Below are 23,458 nucleotides of genomic sequence, written 5' to 3' on the forward strand. Positions count from 1 at the left end.
TTTACAATCTAAGAAATAGAGGTGTTTTATTGCTTTAACATTATCACAATTGAAATATTTGTCATTTTTTGAGATAATGAGTTAGTTATTTCCGAACTATTTATACGAAGTAACTTTCTTTGAAGTTCTACTAGGCACATATCTTTTTTCAGAAAAAAAAAAAAAAATTCTTCCTTGTAATGTATTGATACAAATTTCAGCCTGTTTAGTAAAGAATTCATTCAAAACCAATAGGGTGTCTTTGATATGCCAGACAGTATGTTACAATATGATTCTGAAAAGTTACACCTTTTATTACCATCACATGGAGCCAAAATATTGGAAACTTTGCATAAAGATACTGAGGATTCAGGAGCCAGGTCAATACTATATCCCTGTGAGGCTTTGACAAAATGCTCCAGCTAGGTCAAATCCTATACTCTGCTGAATATTTCTTAGGGCTTTCTTGATTCTGTGTTGATGATATGTGTATACTTTTAAATTCCCATATCTCATTCTTTATGTTGGATTATTTTTTATATCACCTGCAATCCATTACTTTTAGCTGTACTCACAACTGCTAAATAAATAGTGATTCATTTTTATGAATGGTAATTAAAGCTTTCATGTTACTAAATGTTTAATGTTAGGAAATGTATAAATGATATATAAAATAATAATGCATATTGAAAAAATGTAAATTAGGTGGTTTTATTAATCTGCTTGGGCAGCCATAAAAAAATAGCTTAGTGCCAGCACGTGGCTCACTTGGGAGAGTGTGGTGCTGGTAACACCGAGGCATAGGTTTCGATCCCTGTATAGGGATGGCCTGTTAGCTCACTTGGGAGAGTGTGTTGCTGACAACAACAAGTTAAGGGTTAAGATCCCCTTACTGGTCATCTTAAAAAAAAAAAAAAAAAAAAAAAAAGTAGCTTAGACTAGGTGGCTTAACTGACACACATTTGTTTTCTTCCTAAATCTGGAGGCTAGAAGTCCCAGCTCAGGTTCAGGCAGGGTCTGTTTCTGGTGAGGGCTCTCTTCCTGGCTTGCAGATGGCCACCTTGCTGAGTCCTCACATTGCCTTTCCTCTGTGTTTATGTGGGGTAAAGTGGGGGCAGAGGGTAGAGAGAGGGAGAAAGAGAGAGAGAGAAAGAGAGAGAGTTCTCTGGTGCCTCTTTTCATATGGATACGAATCCGATTGCATCATGGCCCAATCCTTATGACAGCATTTAGCTTTAATTACTTCCTACAGGCCATATCTCAAAATATAGTCATATTGTGGGTTAGGGCTTCATCATATGAATTTTGCAAGGACATGGTTCAGTCCATAGGTAGCAGTTGAACTTGAGTAACTTCTTGAAGAGATATTCTTGCATGCCAATTGTAGTCACAGTTCACTAAATTAATAAAATATTATCTTATTTTTAGGCACTGAAAATTTTAAAATACTATCTTATTTTTTGAAAAAAAGGTGTAGAGCTCTTTTACTTGCCCATAATCCTGCCGACTGGGCCAATTGTCGAGCTAGGGCTGGGTCTAGAACTCACAGACCCCTCAAGCCTTTTCACAGACTGGGTCACAAAACCTTCACACATCAGGCTGGGTCACCAGACCCCTCACATGCCAGGCTGGGTCACCAGACCACTCACACGCAGGTGTATGAGCTAGGTAACTGGCAACCAGGTCCTTGGAAGCTGTAGGTTTGAGAGAGCATGGCCGCATGCAGCGGCTGCCCAAGACAGTAAATGCCAGCCAAGTTGGCAGCGCAGTGCCTGTGCACTAACTCCACCCACACATGCACAATTTGTTTACAAAGAATGCGCTGCACCACCCCCAAGGGATAGGCAGGCAAAGGGGTCTGATTAAATTATTCTATTTTCCCAACAAACGGGAAGATGAGAAATGGACAGAGACAATGGGAGAGAGGAAGAAAGGAAAATTTGGGGGTAACTTTTAATATGTATTGGATTCTCACATAGCAATGAATAAAACTGCAAACTAAATAGAATCACATAAAATGGTTATGCAAATAATTATGCTTTTTTATACCACTCATACTTTAGAATGTTATTTCTTTTATCCAGAACAGTCTTGAGCAGTATCATATTACTAGACAGAACAAAAGGTTTTTTTTTTTTTTAATATTATTATTTTGGTTTTTATCTTATTTGCCAAGGAATTTCTTTCAGTTGAATTTTTAAGATCAAATGTGATTCTAAACAGAGAGAAGATCATAATGGATTAGCATCAACCTCATGGGCTCATAAGATATGCGGGTGCATGAGGCATATTTTCCTATCTTCCATATATATATATATAGATAGATATAGATATATATATATAGATATAGATATAGATATGGGTGACAGTTTGCGAGGCAACCACCCCCATGTATGCAAATCACATTGCTATTTTTTTTAATTGCTACATTTCTGCTCATAGTAGGTTCCCAAGTGTTTTTTTGTTTTTTTTTTTCACTTAAAAATACAAATTTTATAGATCAATATTTTGCAAGCAGTATCTTTCCTCAATATAAAAAAAAAAGCCTTCTTAATGTATTTTAGAACTATACAACCTGCTATACACCTGTAGTCATTCTATGGAGTAATGACAACGACCCAGAAAAAGCACGTAATAGTGAGATTCCTTGCTAACAGACTGAAAGAAAGACTCGGAGCCACACGCCAGACAAACACCCCCAGCCCTGGCCTGGCAGGTGGAAGCTGGGGTCAGGAGGGCGGCAATAGCGCTGCAAGTCACCATGGCTACCAAGCCTGAGCCCAGAAGCCTGCGGTGGACCCTTAATGGTACAAAGCGGCTGTCAAAGCAAACCCTTTTGAGGACCACTGTGTACCTCTGCACTCTAACTGAATACGTGTCGTCACACTGGCAGGATCTCACCCAGTTCTTCAAAGCGGAAACACAAGAGCATTTCCTGTCAGATCAGTACTAACTGTAGCAGACTTCAGGACAAGGTCCCTGGGAAACTTAACTAGGGGCAGTTTCTAGCAGAACTCGCACCGCTGTGTAAGATTTACTGTTCAGATGGAGAAGAATACGCCACGTCTAGCTGTGTTAGAGGATGGTTGATGGAAGTGAATGAAAACATTCTCCAGAACCCATCTCCTTTTTAGGAAAAGCCATCTGCTGAAGGCTATATTGTAGTTGTTTTATCTAAATTTGAAAAGGTAAAAGCATAACAGAAGAGTGGCTGACACAGAAACAGTATGACAAAGTTGTAGGGAAACGCATTAATGCCACAACAGCTACGTCATGAAGATGGAGATGGAATAAAAAGCGACTCAGGATTCTTATGCTTACCTGGCCTAAACCGTCAGTGCACTGAAGAGCCACCAGTATGCGTGAAGCACAGTCACATCCAGCTGCCCACAGGGGAGGCCTAATCCTTCATGTAACCCAGTTTTCCCTCTGTCTTCTGTGACAAGCCTTGGCTACCATTTGTCTGCCACTTCTCAGGTCCACCCTGCCCGTGTACTCTGTTCTTTTGCTTCTTTCTGACTGGCAAGCAAAGGGTATTTTTATGACAAAAAGCAAAGAAAGCTCTTTGAGAAAAATTTGGAAAACATAGGAATGTTATAAGTGGCCAAATAAAAATATATTACCCATCATTCTACAACCCAGAAGTACACACTACAAGGATATTTCACAAAGTTCATGAAAAAAAAAATTAAAAGGTAATACGAACTTTTCCATAAACTTTGCGTAGTGCCTCCATACATTCTGACATAATTGTTTGACATTATGGCATGATTATTGCTTTTCCCTCAATTTTCTATGCGTTCGAAGAAAAAAAAAAAAAAAAAAAACCTACCTGGCCTTTCTTTCCCATTCTGCTTCAGTGTGACACTAGCAAAAAGTCTAGTCCTCACCCTTCTACCTCAACTCCTGTCCCTATAGGAGTTTCGTGTGCCCCTTCTCTCCTGCTTATGCCAGTGGGATGGCCTTCTCCTCTGAAACAAAGTGAAACTAATGTTGTCACTTCTTAAATGAGGGACATATGAAACGGCTTTGAAAAATACAAAGGGCCTTCCCAGCAGATGGAAATATTATAAAGCAATATTAAGCTGGTTCTTACAATACATGCACTATAATCACTCAGTCTCATACACTCTCATTACAGGGTAACCAGCAAAGAAACTACTGAGAATGTTATCCAAAGGCACAGATGCTGTTGAATGCAGCAAAGGTTTTCATGCCATTTAAACTAATATATATACACACACACATATATACATGAATTTATGGTTTAAGATCAGATACTTATTTACATTTAATTTCAAATAAAATTACTTTAAAACTTAAAAAAAATGGAAGAAAGGCAGGATAGAAAAATGTTTCAGTTTGTTTATTACAGTGATTTGATGGTGACATATGGAACAAGGCTGAGTGGCACAGTAATGTAGAGATACTTTCTCTGAGATATACATCCATATATTACATAAAATGTTATCTATTTAATATTTTTTCTTAAATTTAATTTAGATTTTCACTCTTTTAAAACTTAACTTTATCATAAGCAGTCATAATTTTAAAGTAACAGATTTAATGAACTAGTGAGTTTTTTTCTAAAACTTAAAATAAACCCATAAATTTATCTTAAATGAAGATTTTCTAAATACTCAAAACTCATCCATTTTAAGTATAATTTTAAGATATTTGGGACTTTTACCACCTTTTGGCTACTGTGAATAGTGCTATTATGAACATGTATATAAGTATAATTACTTTTTGGAGTTGTACAGAATAATTTTTTTAAAAAAAAACAGAAAAACATAATGATTCTACAGGATAATAACTAAAGACATTGAAAGCCAAAACATTTCCAGATTCTACCATAATGAGCAATGAACTACCACCACCACCTTTAACACTGGATGTTCTGGATGACATGGGTCCATTGTTTCTTCCTTTTGTCCTGGTTGGGATCCTGGAACAGAAAATGAACATTAAGTAAAAACTAGGAAAATATGAATGAGTTATGGATTTCAGTTAATAAAAATGTCATAGCAAAATTGCACTGGACAAAGTTAAATGCATAAGGAAGACTTTATTCCAGGCTATGGAAATTAGAGAAGAGAAATCAGAATGCAGTCTGAACTCAACTGTTGAAAAGAATGGCTAGAGAGTTGTTAAGAGCAGAGGTGGGTATGGGTGTGGAGAAATCGTAGGTCATCTGTGTTTACTAATTGGCCTTCCCAAAGGAAAAACAAACTTCCTGTATTTATAACTTGGAGCAAGCTTCCTATGGAAGTTAGGCTTCCAATGAGAGCTTTATGTCCCTTGACCAGTACTTTTGTTGTTGTTGTTGTTGTTGTTGTTGTAAAATAGTTGATTGTATATATCAGTGGGGCACAGAGTTAAATATCAATACCTGTCTTGACTGCACTTTAAAGGGATGGCTCCCAGGTCTTTGAAAAAGAAAGTTCAGGCTGGTAAAACTGACAAGAGGCTTTTAGAAAGATTTACATCTCAAAGGAGCAGAGAAGGAATTTACAATTACAAGTTTTCTAAAGTAAATACTTTAAGAAGAGGGAGAAGAGGGACCTTCATGGTTAGGCCATGTGGAATCTTTAAGGGCCAGAGTGACAGGGAGGTCAGAAGCCTAGAAGCAGAATGAAGACCTTATGAAGTTTAGCTTAGCCAGGGAAACACTATGGTCATATTGGTCAATATCAATATTGGTACATTAATTGTAAAAAATGTGTAAGATGTTAATAATAGGGGAAAGTGGGCTTAGGGTACAGTTGATCCTTGAACGATGTAGGGGTTGGGGTATTGACCTCATGCAGTCAAATCAGTATCTAACTTTTGACGTCCCACAAGCTTAGCTTCTTAATTACTTAAATACTTAAGGATGTCAGGTACATTCTGGGTGTGTCCCAAGCAAGCAGGAAGGCCCCCCCCCATCCCCCAGGAGAGGGCTCTAAGTCCTTATTTAAGAAGTAGTTAAGTAGTTAAATACTTAACTACTGATAATCTCCTGTTAGGTAGACTACTTAACTCTTTGATGAGTGCATGACACACAAGCCAAAAACTTTTCGATATTATTTATTGAAAATAATCCACATATAAGTGGATCCACATAGCTCAAACCTGTGATTTTCCAGGGTTTGCTATGTATGGGAACTCTCTATACTGTCTTCCTAATTTTTCTTCAGATCTAAAAGTATTTCAAAATAAAAGATGTATTTTAAAAAATTACCACAGTTTACAGCTACGGTACCTAATATTTATATATTTCCTTCCTGGTTCTTACTCAAATTTGATGACAAAAGGATTCCATTTATTCTCAGAACAGCTTTCCAGTGAATTATTCAAGAAAAAAATTAGTTTTACGTGTTATGATCTGTCTCAAACGGGACTCAATGCAGCAAATTCCTAAGGATATGACAAACCCATTGCAAGATTATGTTATTACCATTTCAATAATGAGAAATGTTACTTAAAGGCCTAACTTATAAAAGCTTAGCTACTATAACATACTTTCAAGAAAGTGGGTTTGAAGACGAGTGGATCTCAGTTTACATCCCAGCATCACCACTTCAAACTGTTGGTTTAAGCAAGTTACTTATCAATCATTTTTTAAAAAGAAAAAAAAAAAAAGAAAGGAAAAGGAAAAAAAAGAAAAAGTCTACATTGTGTTTAACATCTATAAGCCTCCCTGTTGTTTGTAATTCTCTTGCACAGGACCGTGCACAAAATCTGAACGAACGGCGAACTACCACCACCACCCTCACAGTGGATGTTCTGGATGGAGACGATTTGGGTCCAGTGTTTCTCCCTTGTGTCCTTGTGCCAAACACTCGTGACTGTCGTCCACTCACCTATCAAGCTGCCATACCTGAGTTGAGAACTCCGGTAAATATGAGCTCATCCTTTCCCCTTCATTTACACTTCTTTAAAACCAGTGGGATCCTATTCAAGTATTTTGCAGACAAACTGATGGATAATAACAAAGTTCACTATGTGAGTGTTGAGAAATATTTGTGTCTAAAACTATTTTCAGAGTATGGGTAAATTTTTAGTGACAATGCACAATTACATCATTGACAAAGTGGAAAGTTTGTCATGAAGCAACAATTCCTCTGACACTGACTATTTTATATTTTCTACCGATAAATCACAGCAGAGTTTCGTTGCCAACATATTCTGGGAAACTCCAAGAAATAAATCCAGCATTTTGTTAAATTTACATTTAAATATGTACTCTTAAGTCAGAGGACACACAGGTCAACAGGTTGCTACTCTTTTAGCCCCTTAGAGTACTGAAATGCTATGGGGAATTATGCTTGGTTGATTGGAGGTAGGAACTAACAAATCCTGAATATAAATAACTATCCCCTAAAGATGTATTTTAAAGAAGCAGAAAGGTGAAAACTGAATGCATATTTTTTACACTCAATTCTGTACTTTTAAAAAATGCTAATGGAGCTATAAATTCCTGTCAGTTTGGAATTCATACCTTGGACCTCCCTAGATGATAGATATGCATATTTAAGAAGAAAGAATTGTAAGGCAAACATATATCCTGTTAAGGCTAACATATCAATTTTTCCCCTAAAAGTAAAAAATATACTTGTATATATTAATTCTGTTTTAGAGAAGTTGGATTCCTAGGAGTCAATTATTTGACTAATATTTTTGCAGTTTCTCTGTAAATCATTCAGCTCTCTGGCTTTCTTACATGGCTCACGATATTAGATTTTTTTTTTTTTCCTGGAATCATGTGAGAACTGTAGCTTTGTGGCTCTTTTTTTGTATTTAAGATCTTAAATAATAAAATGGGAATGTTTTATCCCAAATATAAAGTAAATTCAGTTTCTTTTCTTTTTATTTATTTAGTAAATTAATTATTTGTTTGTTTGCTTGCTTGCTTGCTTGCTTGTTTATTTATTTATTTATTTATTTATTTTGGGGGGCTGTCTGGTATGGGGATCTGAACTCTTGACATTGTTGTTATAATAACAACATGCCTTAACCAACTGAACTTAATCAGGCATCCTTAAATTATGTTTTATTTACTTCAAATAGTTCTTGTCTGATGTTACAACATACCTCACTCGTAGTACATCTTAAATGGTTGAGAATCACTTTTGTGTCTATTAGCAGAAATGATCACTGATCCGGTTTACTTGTATTAACAAAAAAAGCTGGAGAAAAAATAATATATGTTATCATGTGCATTGAATAAAGAAACTGATATAAATTTTCAGCTAAATATTTGGCAGACAAAGAGGCTAATCAAAATTTGTCTGGACAAATAGATGTAAACTACCTAAAGTTGTATACCATGATATTATTTTGTTGAATTCCAATAAGAAAACTATTAAAGATGGTAAACATGAAACTTTTCTTTGAACAGCTTGGTGGAAATAATGGTGAAAAAGACAATATTTTTAGGACTGTTTTACTTTTGTTTATTTTTGGTTATACATATTTATGGGGTACAGAGCTGACTATCAGTATTTGTGTATAGTACATGATGATCAAATCAGTATTATTAGCATGTTCTTCATCACAAATCATAATTATTCTTTGTGTCCCTTACGCAGTTACTCCCTAACCCCTTTCTCATTTCTAGTAAGTATAGGTCTTATTTTATGTTTCTAAGTTAATTTATGTAGCTAGTGTACCAGTGAGACCCCAAGAGAATGGACATATTGATATCACAATAATTAAATTCAGTGAATCAGTCTAATAACTGTATAATAGTACTTGGTGTATTGAGCAAAGTAATGGAAGATGGAGAGTTCTGCTTGAGAAGCAGAGTGTACTGATTTAATGTTATAAAGGACCGTGAGCATCCTTTTCTCTCTTTTCCAGATAACAGTCTGAGCCTCCCCCTCATCCTATGCAGTTTATTGCTAGAGAGCAGGCCATGTTCCAGATTTGGGGTAATAATATAAATGACAATAATGGCTAAAGGCTTTATAGAATGTCCAGTTTGTCATGAACTGTGCTAAGCTCTGCAGAAATCTTAACTGGTTGAGTACACACAAGCACGCTTTTGGATAGGGACCGCCATCAAGCTCATTTTATAGATGAGTTCTTGGAGGTCAAGAGTTTTAAGGAACTTTCCATGGTCATACAGCTAGTAAGTGAAAATAAATAAGTAAATATATTTACGCATATATGGCTTAAAAACTAAAATTTATTTCAGGATTGAGAAGAGTGAATAAAATTAAGATAGATTTGAGGCCTAACCTTACATACAAAAATGGGTAACGGCTCATTCTGGGTTAAGTTGTAGATTCAGTCTGTAGATGGGCATGGTAATGCTTGGTGTGCCTTTGTTTCACCAGCTTCATGGTTGTACTATAATATTCATATTTTGAGTATTAGTACCCAAATAAAACTAGTCTAAAGATAAATTTTATCCAGTCTTCAATTGACACAGCTATTTCAATAGTAAATATTAAATATCCTAACATAAGGAAAATGATGAATTACTGATGCCAAGTCAACAAATTAATTTCTCATGCACTGAATATTTTGTAAAATAACATTTAAACTAGGAGCTCTAGGTACCCCATGCATGGTGGATCTTTGGTGGTTAAAAAAGAGGTCTTCAAGCAAAGATTAATAAGTAGTTTCATGAACAAGTATCTTTGTATTTTCTTTTATAACCAAGTTTCTCAAATTAAATGTTATGCTAAGAATTCCAGAACAATCAATTCTTATGTTTTATCATCTTTTTTTTAGCAGATGAATTTAGCCATTCTTTAACATTCTATAAAACAAAGCAAAAGTTAGCTTTACACACTTAACTAATTGTGGCATATATTTATTAATAAAGAAACATTTTTATTGCCATGTAGAAAAAAAATTAAATATGTTTGTTTACCTATAAAAGTAGCCACTTGTTCTGATTATCAATTGCTGAATAACCAACCACCAAAACTTAGTGGCTTCAGACTACAATGGTTTAATTCGCTTATAAAGGTGCAATTTTGGCAGAGTTTGAGGGGACATTTCATCTATGCTCCATGCAGCATTAGCTGAGTCACCTTAATTGAAGGCTGGGTACCACTTTCAGGATGGTTAACTTAGGTGGCTAGCAGGTTGATCTGGTCATTACCGGGAGCTCAGTCAGGGCTGAGGACTGAGATTTCATTTTCTACTACTCTATGTAGGCCTTTTATAGGCTGTTTGGACATCCCCACATCAAGACAGTGGGTTCTAGAAACAAACTTCCCAAGAAAACTGGGCAGAACGTTTTATGGACTAGCCCTGGAATTTGCAGTGTCACTTCATCTATAGTCAAATCTCTACCAGGTTCAAGGAGTAGAAACATACTTGTTGGGGAAATAGAATAATTTAATCAGGCCCTCTCGCCTTAAGTCAGGTTGGGGGTGGTGCATCATTCTTTGAAAGCAAGTTGTGTGTAGGTGGGGTTAACATGACTGCATGGCGCTGCCACCTTGGCTGGCATCTAGTGCCTCAGGCAGCTGCTGCAGCACGTGGTCATGCTTTCCAACCTATAGCTTCCAAGGACCTGTTTGCCAGTTACCTAGCTCATAGACATACGTGTAAGGGGTCTGGTGACCCAGCCTGGAGTGAGGGATCTGGGGACCCAGTCTGGCATGTGAAGGGTTTGTGACCCAGTCTGGACAATGGACTTGAGGGGTCTATGAGCTCCAGGCCCAGTCCCAGCTCAACAATTGGCCCAGTCAGCAGGATTACGGGCAGGTAAAAGACCACGACAACTGGCGTCGTCATGTAGCTTTACAACACTCATCCTCCCTATGGGTGGAGTATCCAAGTCACATTATAAGATGAACATGTGGGTGAAGAAATTTTGTCATGGTAATCTTTGGAAAATAAAATTAGCCATAGTAGGGGCATCAGGTTTTTATGCACTTTTCTATATTGTTATTTTGTATTCATTCTGGATCACTAGGGGTAAAAACTGAAATTAGTTTTTGAGTTTCAGATTCAAATGCTGTGTTTAAGTCTGTCCTTTCATTATTTTCTCTTTTTCCATTTCTTTTATAAATTCAGCTAAAATTTCAAGGTATTTCAATAAGTAAGATCTTGCTATTCAGAGTGACAGAACTAACCATTTATGTCAGCTAAACAGGACATGTTGACTCTAATTACATACTTTCTAACCTTTCTCAAACTAATTCTTCAAATTTTGAAATCTTTGACACCTGCTCACCTCCTGTGTTGATGTGAAATTTTCCACCAATTACCTCAGTGGTATTCTTGATTTGAGAAACCGTTCTTAACCTCATTAAAATACATACAGAATTTATCAACTCAGAAAAACTTTTAAAAATGTAGTCTAGTATAATGTTTAACAAATAAACTAGGACATAATTAAAAATAAAAATCTGCTTTATATAAAAATGTCAGTAATCATATATTTAGAGACAAAGTTGTTTTACAAATATAGATTACATGTGTTTTTCTACTACAGAAAACTGTCTTCAACAAAAATTAATGTTTCACAAACACTGACATTAATATTATATTGAATACATAAATATATAAACCTGGTGTCCCAAAGGTACTAAAGCAATTGGTAGTCCTGTGCTAAATGTTTATTATTTGTTTGATAAATAACTATTGAATCCTAATATAAGCCTAACTCTATGCTAATTGAGGAAACTGGGAAACAAGAATGAGATAAAAATCTTGCCAAAATATATTATTATGGAAATTTATTCTCACTTTCCGACTCTCTTAAATTTATTAATATGCCTATAAAGTTTAGGTTTTCTAGTATTAGCAAAAAAAAAAAAAAAAAAAATGTAGACTTTAGAGTATAGAGTCCATGGCTCTATTTTCTCTATTTTTTAGTGAAGCACAGAAAAAGACATGATAAATCTCTACACGTTTCTTCAGATTTGAACATTTGTTTGCTTGGTTGGTTGGTTGGTTGGTTAGCCTTTTATTTTTTCCCCCTGAGTAATTTATCCCTGAATAGAAACACTATGAAATATTGATATATTATCTATGTGTTTACTATACAAGTACATACCTTCCTTCAATTACTGCACCTTGTGATTTTCAGTATTTCAGCATTAGTTGCTCCCCAGACATAGTCGTCTTTCCCCCTCTAACTGTTTAAAGCTTTGGATTCTATCCCAATAATCTTCAGCCACAACCTTTGCCATAAAGAAGTCTACTTTTCATGTGTAACTGTTAAAGATAGCTCTTCTGGTTTATTTTTGCTGCTCTCTCCCTCCAGGGAAGCTTTCTCAGTTATTAGAAGAGTGGTGGTGATTTGCAGTGAACTACAACATTTATAAATCTTTCTTGGCTCGTGCTCTCATTAAATTTGTTAAAATCTGGGAACTCTCCTCTCCGGTTTTTTATGAAACTACTATTTCTTCTCTTTCCCTTGATGGCCTGGGGTTTCTCCTTTTAATCTTTAATGGCTGTTACTTTTTTTAGAAAAATAATTGAATCTCTCTGCTTGCGTTTTTATTTTTACTTTTTTGCTTATTAAATTTTAGGGATTTTTCCAGGCTTCTACCCTTTGCTGTATTTTTTTTTTTTTTCCTCACCATAGTTTCCACTAAGATCGAGCTGAGCAAACCTACATCAATGAGATTTTTTTTTTTTCAAATAGGGATTATTTGTATATTGTGGGTATGTATTCTTACTTGAAATCTTTCCAGAGTTCCAAGCATACATTTCTCACTTTTTCTGGTATTTTTACCTGTATTTCCCACAGATGCTTCATTCTCCTTTCTAACTGATTTTAATAGATCTACAACTACTCTAATGTTACCCACTATTGCCTTTGGGTTATTGTTGATTTGAACCTAGATATCAATGACCCCTATCCCAAACTCAATCTCCAAAGATACTTTCTACATTACCTAGGAAATCTGGCTCAGATGTGTTTGGTGCCTTTCTAGTTCCACTGTCAAAATACCCACTTAAGGACATATCTCAGCTCTGGACCTCCAGCCTCCAGTCTCTTCCTTCTCTAACCATCATCACACTAAATTCATATAAATGCATATATTAGCCACAATATAGAAAATTTGTAATACACTGTCATTGTTTTCAACTAAAAATGTGACAGCAAGCACTACCATACTTGGTCATTGTCTAGTCAAAGATGACCCTCAAGTAGGAGTCTGACAGGTAGTCTGGATAAAGTAATTGCATTTCCCAGTTCCTATAGAGAATTCCAGTTTATAATTGTTGTCCCTGCACACTGTTCATAATGTCTCCTTTTCCTTTCAGTAATGTTCCAAATATTAAATTATTTCCTCACTCAGTCTTTAGGCCAAGTATTTTCAAAATGTTTCCTGTGGAGCTTTTTTGGGGCCAGCAAAGTGATGGATGAGGAGGGAAACAGTCGGCAGCTCCCAAACTGCCCACAACCTTTTAAAAGATTGTTTTTCAAAATGTGTTGAAGGGACAAGTGATAAATAATACATCTAGAGTCAACTTATGGCATATCTGCTACTTTTTCTTCCTACTGACAATCACACACAAACACACACACACACACACACACACACACACACACACACACACACCCCAAAATCAAACAAACGATTAAAGAAACTTCAGATTCAAGCTGGGAAAGCAATGATTTTTACACCAAAATAAATAAATAAATAAATAAATCAGCAAGCATTGTCTTGTGCATGAAATTGTATCATGATTTTGAACATTGTGTGTAAAATTATAAGACAGCAAAAAAAATTCTTCGTTCTTTTCATTACTGGTCAAAATGTATTTAAATAAGTTCAACTGTATCATATCTCCATTTATAGATAATATGAAGACATCTGTAATTTTTGGTGGAACAACTAAGGGATGAGAAACAATAGACAGGAGGAATTAAGTTTAAAAATTCATTTGAAGGAACCAAAGTCCCTATTCTGCTGAATAATATGATTGAAGTCTAACTTCATATTGAAAAGCTTATTTAAAGTATTATTTTAAATTAACATTTGAGCCATGTTTCTGTATGAAACACACATAAATGTACAAGATATAAAGTCATTTAACTTATGCTTTATGCTTATAGCTTTTCTTAAACATTTATTCCAAAACTCTCTGATGGCTTACTAAATTAGGTGGGAAAAAATGCAAAAGTGTTTACTATCTCACTATAGGATAGTTGGTAAGAAATCAGAGGCTGAGTTGAAATCGTGGTGACTTTGGGAATGTTGCTTAATGTCTCTAATAAAAATATTTAATACATTTGATGTTCATGAGTACTATAAAAGAAGATTTTTGTAGCATACTTAAATAGTTCCTAGCAAATACTAAGGATTTAGTAATATTAGCTACTGTGATTATTATCATTGGAATTTTGTCATCTGAATGGGTGTTTACTCAGAAACTCATGGGATGAAGTAGCTAAGTCATACTTGTTATTAAATTTCTAACTATCTTTAATTGAGATTCCAGCTTTAAAAACAGAGTTATATATATGTTGATGCTGCCTAATTTTTTCTGACGGCACTATTCTTAGTTAATTCAGTATGATTATGGCCCTTTAAAAGAATACAAAACCTTTATTCAGAAGAATAGCAGAGGTCTTTTTTAAATAAACAGATTTGGTACCCTCACTGCTTGTGCTGAATTAATTGTGCAATATATTATGATCACTCTGGGGAGAGGTGGTAGCCAATGTAAAAACGCCACAGGGTAATACTGTGAGCCAAAAATATATCAATGAATCAAATGTCAGCCAGGGAAGCAAGCGTCCTACTCTCTTTCTTTATTTTTTCACAAATATAAAAACAATGAATTTCAGTAAAGTTTTTAAAATGGTCCCACAGAGCTTTCCATTCTGCAGAGGAGCCTCAGGGATTCTGCTGCAGGAAAAGATAGGACTCCCACTACCTCTAATGTTTGAAATTCTGCTTTTTCCTACACATTAATGTAGACAGTTTTTCGTGAATTACTTTAATTATAAAAAGGTTGGCTACTGTTTATAAATTATACAGACACACTTAGAAAATGATACATATTATAAATTGGAAAATCTCAATCCTCAAAGCCCAATCTCTAGGATAACTGTTATCAATTTGGTGCACATCTTTTCAAATATCTACAGCCTGGCTTGAAGCAATTATGCTTTGGGGGTTTCTGTCTTTGTTTGTTTTGTTTGTTTTTTTTTGTTTTTGGCAGCTGGCTGGTACAGGATCAGCTTTGGCCTTGGTGTTTTAACACCACGCTATAATCAAATGAGCAAACCAGCCAACCCAAAGCAATTATGCTATTGTTGTGGTTGTTTATTTCAAACAAAACAAATAACTGGCCTACATAAAAGTAAAGTATTAGAAGTTCACCGTGGCCTCACAGAATCTATTGGTGACTACTTTAAAAGGATTGGGAGCTGAGGGTTGGGAAGCACAAGCCACAATTCTGTGCTTTGGGGCAGTATCATGTGATCATGTGATCAGGACCTGACTATAGGGATGGGATGTATTTCTTTGTCCTTCTGTTCAAATGCAAATCCCAGGGAGAGAGCATCTGATTGATTGACTGAATACATGCTCACCTTCTGACTAGACTAGAGGGGATGGAGACTGTGATGGTTAATTTTATATGTTAACTTGGCAAAGCCACAGTACCCAGATATTTGGTCAAACATCTGGATGTTGATGTGAAGTTATCTCTTAGATGAGGTTAATATTTAAATCAGTAGACTTTGAGTAAAGCAGATTACACTCTATAATGGCGATAGGCCTCATCTAATCAGTTAAAAGCCCTGAGAAAACATACTTAACATCCTCAAAAAAGAGGCCGTTCTGATAGCAGACCACCTTTGGACTTGAACTGCAACATCTACTTTCCCCTGAGTCTCCAGCCTGCCATCCTATCCTGCAGATTTTAAACTTGCCATCCTTCAGAATTACATAAGCCAATTTTATAAAATAAATTATCTCTCTCTTTTAGAGTATATGAATATATATAATACACACACACACATACATACACATATATATACATCCTATTGGTTCTGTTTCTCTGGAGAGCCCTAACCAGTACAGGGTCCCTGATGATTTCTCCAAAACAGAGATATTAAGTGGAAATATATGCTGGGCAGCTGAAAATCCAGATATTGAAGGCAAATATATAATTAAGCCATCACAAATTATTTCCTGGAGTCCTACGATAGCTGTCTCTCAGGTCTGCCTGAAATCTAGTCAGAATAATACAAAACAGACATCAGATCATGTCACTTCCCTGCTTTCATGCAATAATAGCTTCTCAGATGATCATATTTTATCATCTTTCTTTACCACAACCTATAAGGTCCTACACAGTTTTGTCTCATTAACCTCATCCTCTACCTCTCTCTCACCTGCTCCCTGGCCTTCCTTCTGTCCTTTAATGTGCATCTCTTTCAGCTCTCTACCCTTGTGTGTCCTTTTACTAGAATGCTTTCTTCTGATATTTTCCTGTACCTGTCTCCTTTAGTTATTTAGGTTTCAGCTCAAATGTTACCACCTCGGAGAATAAACTTCCCTGATAACACAGTCTTCACTAGCCAGATTCCCCAGGAATTAGGTAATACGCAACTGTGTTTTATTCTCTGCAGATTAGTTTTGCTATCTGGAAATTTTTTATACATTTATTAATTTAATTGGTTAATGTCTGTCTACTTCCTCTGGAATATAAACACTCTGCAAACAGGGACCTTACCAATATTGTTTGCCACCTTTTCCCAAACTTTTAGAACAGTGCCTCAAATGTAGGAAGCTCAGTAAATATTTACTTATTTGAAACAAATTGAAATTTTCCTTATCAAGGCATATATATTTTACCTTTTAAAATAGCCAAATATTATGACTTTGTATGAATATACCTTTATTTATTTGTCTGGTTTAAATTTTGGAATTCTATGTAAAGTGTTACTTCAAAAAACATGCTCCACTGTTTAAAAAAAAAAAAAAAAAAAGCAAAAGGACCTACATAAAATTTATTCTTCTAGAGGAGATACATTTTCAGCTGATATGTTTTCTTTTTGCAGAACCAAATTTATGTTACATATTTGTTTAGTTCTTCTTGATTAAAATGAATAATAAAGGACATGATCACGCATTCTAATAATTTTAACTATGTTGAGGCTTATGTGTGGTCAAAAGATGGTTCTGAAGTCACTGAGGTCACCAAACAATCAATTACGTAAATAATACTAGAGAAAGTGATAAATATAGTTTGTAAGATTATTCAAAAACAGTTTCTTTTTTTAGAAAAATAATAGCTGGAGATGGCTTTTAGGTAAAATTTTTTCTGATGGCATATTATTTCTCTATACCATAGCACTATACTGATTTGATTTATAGGTAGCCTAATAGTGATCCCTCTGATTTGCACTTTGTTTACTAACATCTCCTGCAAAGATACTCAAAGAAGGGAAATAAATAGACTATGGGCGAAACAGCTTATTTACTTACTTCCCAAATGATGTTAACTCATGATGCGTTCAAGACCTTTGGAGGAAACCTTACATGTAAGCCACTGTCACTTCCTGTCTTTGCTTCTACATTTGCTTCCTACAGCTCATTCTTCATACAGCAATCACAGTGATCTTTTAAAAGCATAAATCAGTTCGAGTCACTGTCCTGCTTAAAATACTTCACTGGCTTCTGGTTTTGGTAAGAATAAAATCCCAATACCAGAATATGGTTTACCAGGCTACACATGATTTAATTCCTGCTTATTGGGTGCTCTCCTACTAGGACCTAAATAGTGTTCCTTGGGCCTTTCAAGTTTGTTCCATTATCAAAGCTTTTTTGTTCACTGCTGTAAAACACAGTTCTTAGACCTTCCAATGGTTGCTACATTCTTATCAATCAAATCCTGATTTCAGAAAACAATATCTCATCCTTCATTTCTGACAATTCTTCCTAATGTAGATTTTCTTTAAACAAAAGTGACAAATTCATACAGATTAGGAGAAAGGTTTCATTTGTTTTCAGTTGCTGTAGAAAGGTGAATAAAATTTATAATAGCTCCGTTATATTTTCAGTGAGACTTCTCTGAAGCTTGTGGCTGGTTTATGGCAATGCTGATGACTTGAAGTGAAACAATGATATAGGTCAATAAATAACACACAAGACAGCTGTTTTCATTTTAATGAAACTGAAAAAAAGTCAAGATAATAAAAAATAATTATTATAGGTACTATAAGCATTAATACTGATAATGTCAAATAATTGTAATAAACATCTAAAGGACTCTGAATCTCCAATCACTATTACCTTGGCAGACAATTTATTTGAAGATATATGAAATGAAGAACACTTATTTTTAGAAAAATTACTCTTGAGGTGGTATTTTCACAAAGGAGGAAAAGGAGGAAATGCAGAATGATTAAAGTATGACTTTGCTCTTAAAGAAGTGCCTCTTTAATATGATTTGAGGGTCATATAAAAGAGTTTACACTTATCAGTATGACATGCATGCATTTGGTTTAAGATTTATTTAAAATAGTACTTCCTACTCAGAATGCTTATTTTGCAGTCTGGTTGCTTTGATACTAAGTATCAGAAATAAGGAACTTCTTGTATTGTATACTTAGGTTAAAAATATTTTCTGTGTTCAGAATCAATTTTATACCACTGTATTTAAAGACTTTATCAGACAAATAACTCATATTTGGTCCTTAAAAAATATTTTTTTCTTATATATATTGCAAAATATTTCACATACAAGGTATATGTGATATGATTTTTAGTTGTGTAACTCAAGATTTTGAGTTCTAATTATTGTTGCTATAGAATAGCAATACATTTTCACATACTGAAATCTGCATAGGAATTTAGGTACGTATACATACTGGGAACAAAAGAGAGTAAAGGTGATCACCTACTTTCAAAGTAATTGTGATCCAAAAATTGATTTGTAAATAATTTGCTTGGAATATGGAATAGTTCACCTTAGAGATGATGTTATTAATGACAATTAGGGAAACCTCTTCGGACACGTAAACATTTTTGTCACAACGTTTCTTGGTCTGTAGAAATATATATGCATCTTTCTCTGGAAAAAAAAATACATACACAGATTCAACATGGAGTGACAGCAGTAAGTTGATCTTCCAGCAATTCTCTGAGTCGTAACTGACCTTGTACTGTGCTATTTCACCTGCCAGATAGTGGATAAGAATTGTATCAATTCTTAAAGCCACTTCCATCTGAAGGCTTAATACTAGAATTGGAGAGTATACATAGAAGTAACTCATTATCCAATAAGTTTTTCTTTATTTCTTATTACCGAGACAGAGTTGAACTAAATTTAAACAGGGGAAAATAAAGTTTGCTCCTTTTTTTACTTTTAAAAATAAACTGAAAGGATTGCGAAATAAAGTTGTAAAATTTCCCAAAGGAAGGCCTGAAGTCAAAGGGAAGAGCCAACTAGTAGAATGTGCTAGGTATGTTATATAAACTCTCTGTTCACAACATAGTAACAATTTATCTTAGTCTGTTTGTGCTGCTATTAAAAAAGTACCATAAACTGGATGGTTTATAAGTAATAGAAATTTATTTCTCACAGTTATGGAGTTGGGGAGTCCAAGATCAAGGAACCAGTAGATTTGGTGTCTGATGCCTGCTTACTGGCTCACAGATGACTGTGTCCTCACATGGTAGAAAAGATGAAGGTTCTCTCGCAGACCTCTTATTTATAAAGAACACCAATCTCATTGACCTGATGACTTTTCAAAAGTTCCTACCTCGTAATACCATCATCTTGGATATTAGCATTACATTTTGGAGGGATCACTAACATTCAGACGATAGCATAATTAGAACTCAGTCTAGAGTAGAACAACTGAAATATGTCTCACTGGTGTTTTATGTATGTTACATTTTCTCTGTATACAACACATAGGATCTAAGGATCCAGCATGAGTTATCAACCTGATTTTATCATCATTAAGTAACATGAACAAAAACACATTTCTAGGAAGTAGATGATTAGGTATTAGGGCTCATGTACCTAAACTAGTAAATATTATCTTGAAATAAACCACAGATAGAATTATTTGTAAACCCAGACTGTTAATTATCATTATCTGAGCAGCTAATGGTATTCCTATTTCTAAGACAAGCAGTATGTAGTGTTGATTTTGAAGGAAATTTTTTAAAAATTGATTTTACATTTTATTCCTAAGAATAATATTCAATTTAGGCACTAAATAAAAACAGCCAGCAAGTACAATGTGGCTCTGTTAACCACCACTGCAGCATTTCTGTGTTGATTTGAAAGGGTCCTCTAAGGAAAAATAAAGAAATATCAGAAAGAATTTTCAGTAAAAATATTTCAGCCCTTTAAGATGCAGTGGATGCTATAAAGTATCACATGAGAAATCCCCTTCGGGATTGATGAATTAATTCTCCCTCCCAACTACATCCTTCCCGAGGTGCTAGGAATACTGCCTGAGTCCCCCTCGAGGAATTAACCTCTATTCAAAGAGAACCACTTCCCCCAACCTCATGCCCCATCCACTGGGAACATCAGCGTCTGATGTCACTGGAGCCGGGGAGAGTATATAAAGGTCCATTCATCTGGCCTCAATGTGGGGATGCTGTGGAAGGAACTCCCTCCAGATCTTCTGTGGTTTTGCTGTGTCTGCCTGAACAGCATTGCTTTTAAATTCCCACCTCTGCCCAATCCTACTTCTTTAATTCCTTTATAGATTTAGTCCCCTATAAATTTCCTACAAACAAATCTTTCTGAGAGTCTTTTGAGGAAACCATCCTAGCAGAGTGAACTTCTTTATACCAGTTCCTAAAGAAGTACTTTAGAAAGTTAGTTTATTTTGTACAAAAGAATGATAGAGCATGTATATTGTGGACACGATCTATTAGCATTTTATCTGGATTTTATGACTCGGGTAATGAGCTTGTTAATATATATCCAACTCTTTCTTGAAGATTTTCATTCCATGTTTTGAATAAGGCCTGGGAATTTGAGGTAAACCCTAGGGGATTCCGATTTCATATGTCTGGGATGGGGTTGAGGAACATTTATTTTCAAAAAATTTTAGTATAGAAATTTTCTAATACATATGAGTACAAAAACAGAGAATATCATGAACCCCCATGAACTCATTACCCAGATTCAACAATTATCTATCCTTGGCATTCTTGGTTCCTCTCATCCTTTACTCCAAATTATTTAAAGCATATATTAGGTATCATATTATTTTATCTGAACATGTTTCAGTGTGTATCTTGAAATGATATCTGTACCACAACACCATTATCACAAATGAAATTAATTAAATTAAGAATTTGTAATTTTTAATTTGTCAAAATAATTCTAATGAGCTAACTCTAATTTTTTTTTTATGTTGTGTAATTTTTGATGGGTTGACATGTGTGATTGTGTGTGTGCGTGTTATTACTTTTGCTTTCAGGTGACCATCTTTTAATTATGCCAAGCATGTACTTAGTCATGTCCTAAAACCGTCAATTATACAGGCTGACTTGGTAATTATACCTTTGATTTAGTGGATTTGTATTTTTTGCCATCTTAATGAGCTCTGCTTAATAAATTAGTAATATGCATAAAGTTCCTTTGAGGCAGAATAACAATCTCTAAACTTTGCCAGAAAAGTTTAGGATAGGTCAGTTTCAACTCCTTCATTTATTAGAGGCTCTGTCAATATCTTTTACCTTCTAACATAATGGCAGAATCCTTCAGTGACTGTTTTGAGAAAAGGAGTTTCTCTCTCTCTTTCTCTCTCTCTCTCTCTTTTTCTCTGGTATCATTATGAATTATTCAAAAACAGTTGTCAAGAGCATTCAATTTACACCATTATGTGGAAAAGTACCTACGATAATGAGCTCTACGGGCACTTTTTAATCCTATGGATTTTATTTAGTGTCCAAAGTCCATCTCTATCCAGAATAGATGGTATGTATGTCACCCCACCTATGTATGAATTTGGAGAGAACTTCAATTATCTTCAGTAGAAGTAAATTCCAAGTTTCTATTCATGTGGCATTTAGATTCAGATAGAATTTAACATCTGTTAAAGAAACTAATGACATGGAAGTTAGTGTATTAATCTTGTCAGAATTGCATGAATACATAAACAACGGAAAGTACCTATAAACATTCTCTCTCACCCTCAGTCCTTTAAATAGTCATGCCATGACTTCACATCAGAACAAGTAAATAGGAAAAAAAAAATTTTGTTTAAAAAAAGGTAAAAATATATCTAAAAGTTATATTGGATTCCTGACATTATCGAAGACCCCAGATGAATAGAACATCAATATTCAGCTGGGCAGGTCTTCAGGCTCATCAAATTAACAAACAGAGAAATTAGGTAATGGAATTCAGATTTGCAGAAAAATGACATTTAAAAAAATATTTTTAATGGAATGTGCTACACCATGCAGAACTTTAATATTTCTAATATATCTTCATGTAGTACAAAGCAAGCATATAAACAAAATTGTAGAATTGTTATATGTCATAAAAATCCCTTGTTAATAACCAGAGGGAAGCCTGATTTGTGTTTTCAGATGCCCAGTGCATGCTTTGGTGGCAAGATTTTAAACTACTTTTCTCCTTTTCATTGATGGGTATACAGTTTATTACAACTTTGGGAAAAGTTTTGAGAAGTCAGTAAATTTAACCAAAGGTATAATAAAATTTTGAAAATATTCAACAAAAAAAGTTTAGTAATATTAGAAGTCTTAAGCGCAGATCAAATCAAATATTTAATGTGTAACATATTGATCTGTTTCAGATCTTATGCTTTTGGTAAAAGTATAAAGTTGAAAGAATAAAAAAATAAAAGAATAAAATTAAAAGAATAAAACAGTTAAAAGAATAACTGTTTGCTAAGTACAGCAAAAAGAATGAGAAAAATATAATGAAAATATAATGATAGAGGTTCACATCTAATCTCACAGAGCCATATTTTTCAGAGGACTGAAAGTACAAGTTTCTACTGTGAAACAGTGAGTCTACTCAAGTTTTTATTGTGTTTATTTTATCACTGCTTGATGAGTCTACAGAGGCTATTGAAATACAATATTTTGAAAGGCTAAAATTATTTTTTTGTTACTATTTAGAACTTGACGTTTGTCAAAATGGAAAAAAAAAAAGCATGAGTCTAGAAGCCAATAGATACTTTTATTATAAATGGCTTACTTCTTTTTTGATTGGTTTTGGTTATTTTTAAATTTTGTTTTTAATTAATGCATACTTGTACATATTTATGGTGTACAGTATGATATTTTGATACATATATGCATTGTGTAATGATCAAATCGGGGCATTTGGCATATCCATCACCTCATACATTTATTGTCTCTGTGTGGTGAGAACATTCAAAAATCCTTCTGGCAATTTTGAAATATACAATATGAGGGTACTTTAAAAAGATCATAGGAAAATATAATTAAAAGACAATATGGATCTTTCAATAAACATTTTGATGACCACTCATACTCTATTGTTAACCATAGTCACCCTACAATGCAAGAGAACACCAAAACTT

At 34.6% G+C, this 23,458-nt stretch overlaps 1 protein-coding gene across 10 annotated transcripts in view; it reads left to right on the plus strand.

The window, feature by feature from the left end:
• The window catches only part of PCDH15 (protocadherin related 15), an 801,855-nt gene that overhangs the window by 331,128 nt on the left and 447,269 nt on the right, over nucleotides 1–23,458 (plus strand). For all 10 annotated transcript variants that reach the window (XM_063103018.1, XM_063103019.1, XM_063103017.1 and 7 more), the window contains one exon: nucleotides 6,688–6,858. In XM_063103018.1, coding sequence (XP_062959088.1) covers nucleotides 6,688–6,858 — 171 coding nt within the window. The remainder of the gene's footprint in view (nucleotides 1–6,687; nucleotides 6,859–23,458) is intronic.

The sequence above is a fragment of the Cynocephalus volans genome, chromosome 7 (genome assembly GCF_027409185.1).
Source record: "Cynocephalus volans isolate mCynVol1 chromosome 7, mCynVol1.pri, whole genome shotgun sequence".
Lineage (NCBI taxonomy): Eukaryota > Metazoa > Chordata > Mammalia > Dermoptera > Cynocephalidae > Cynocephalus > Cynocephalus volans.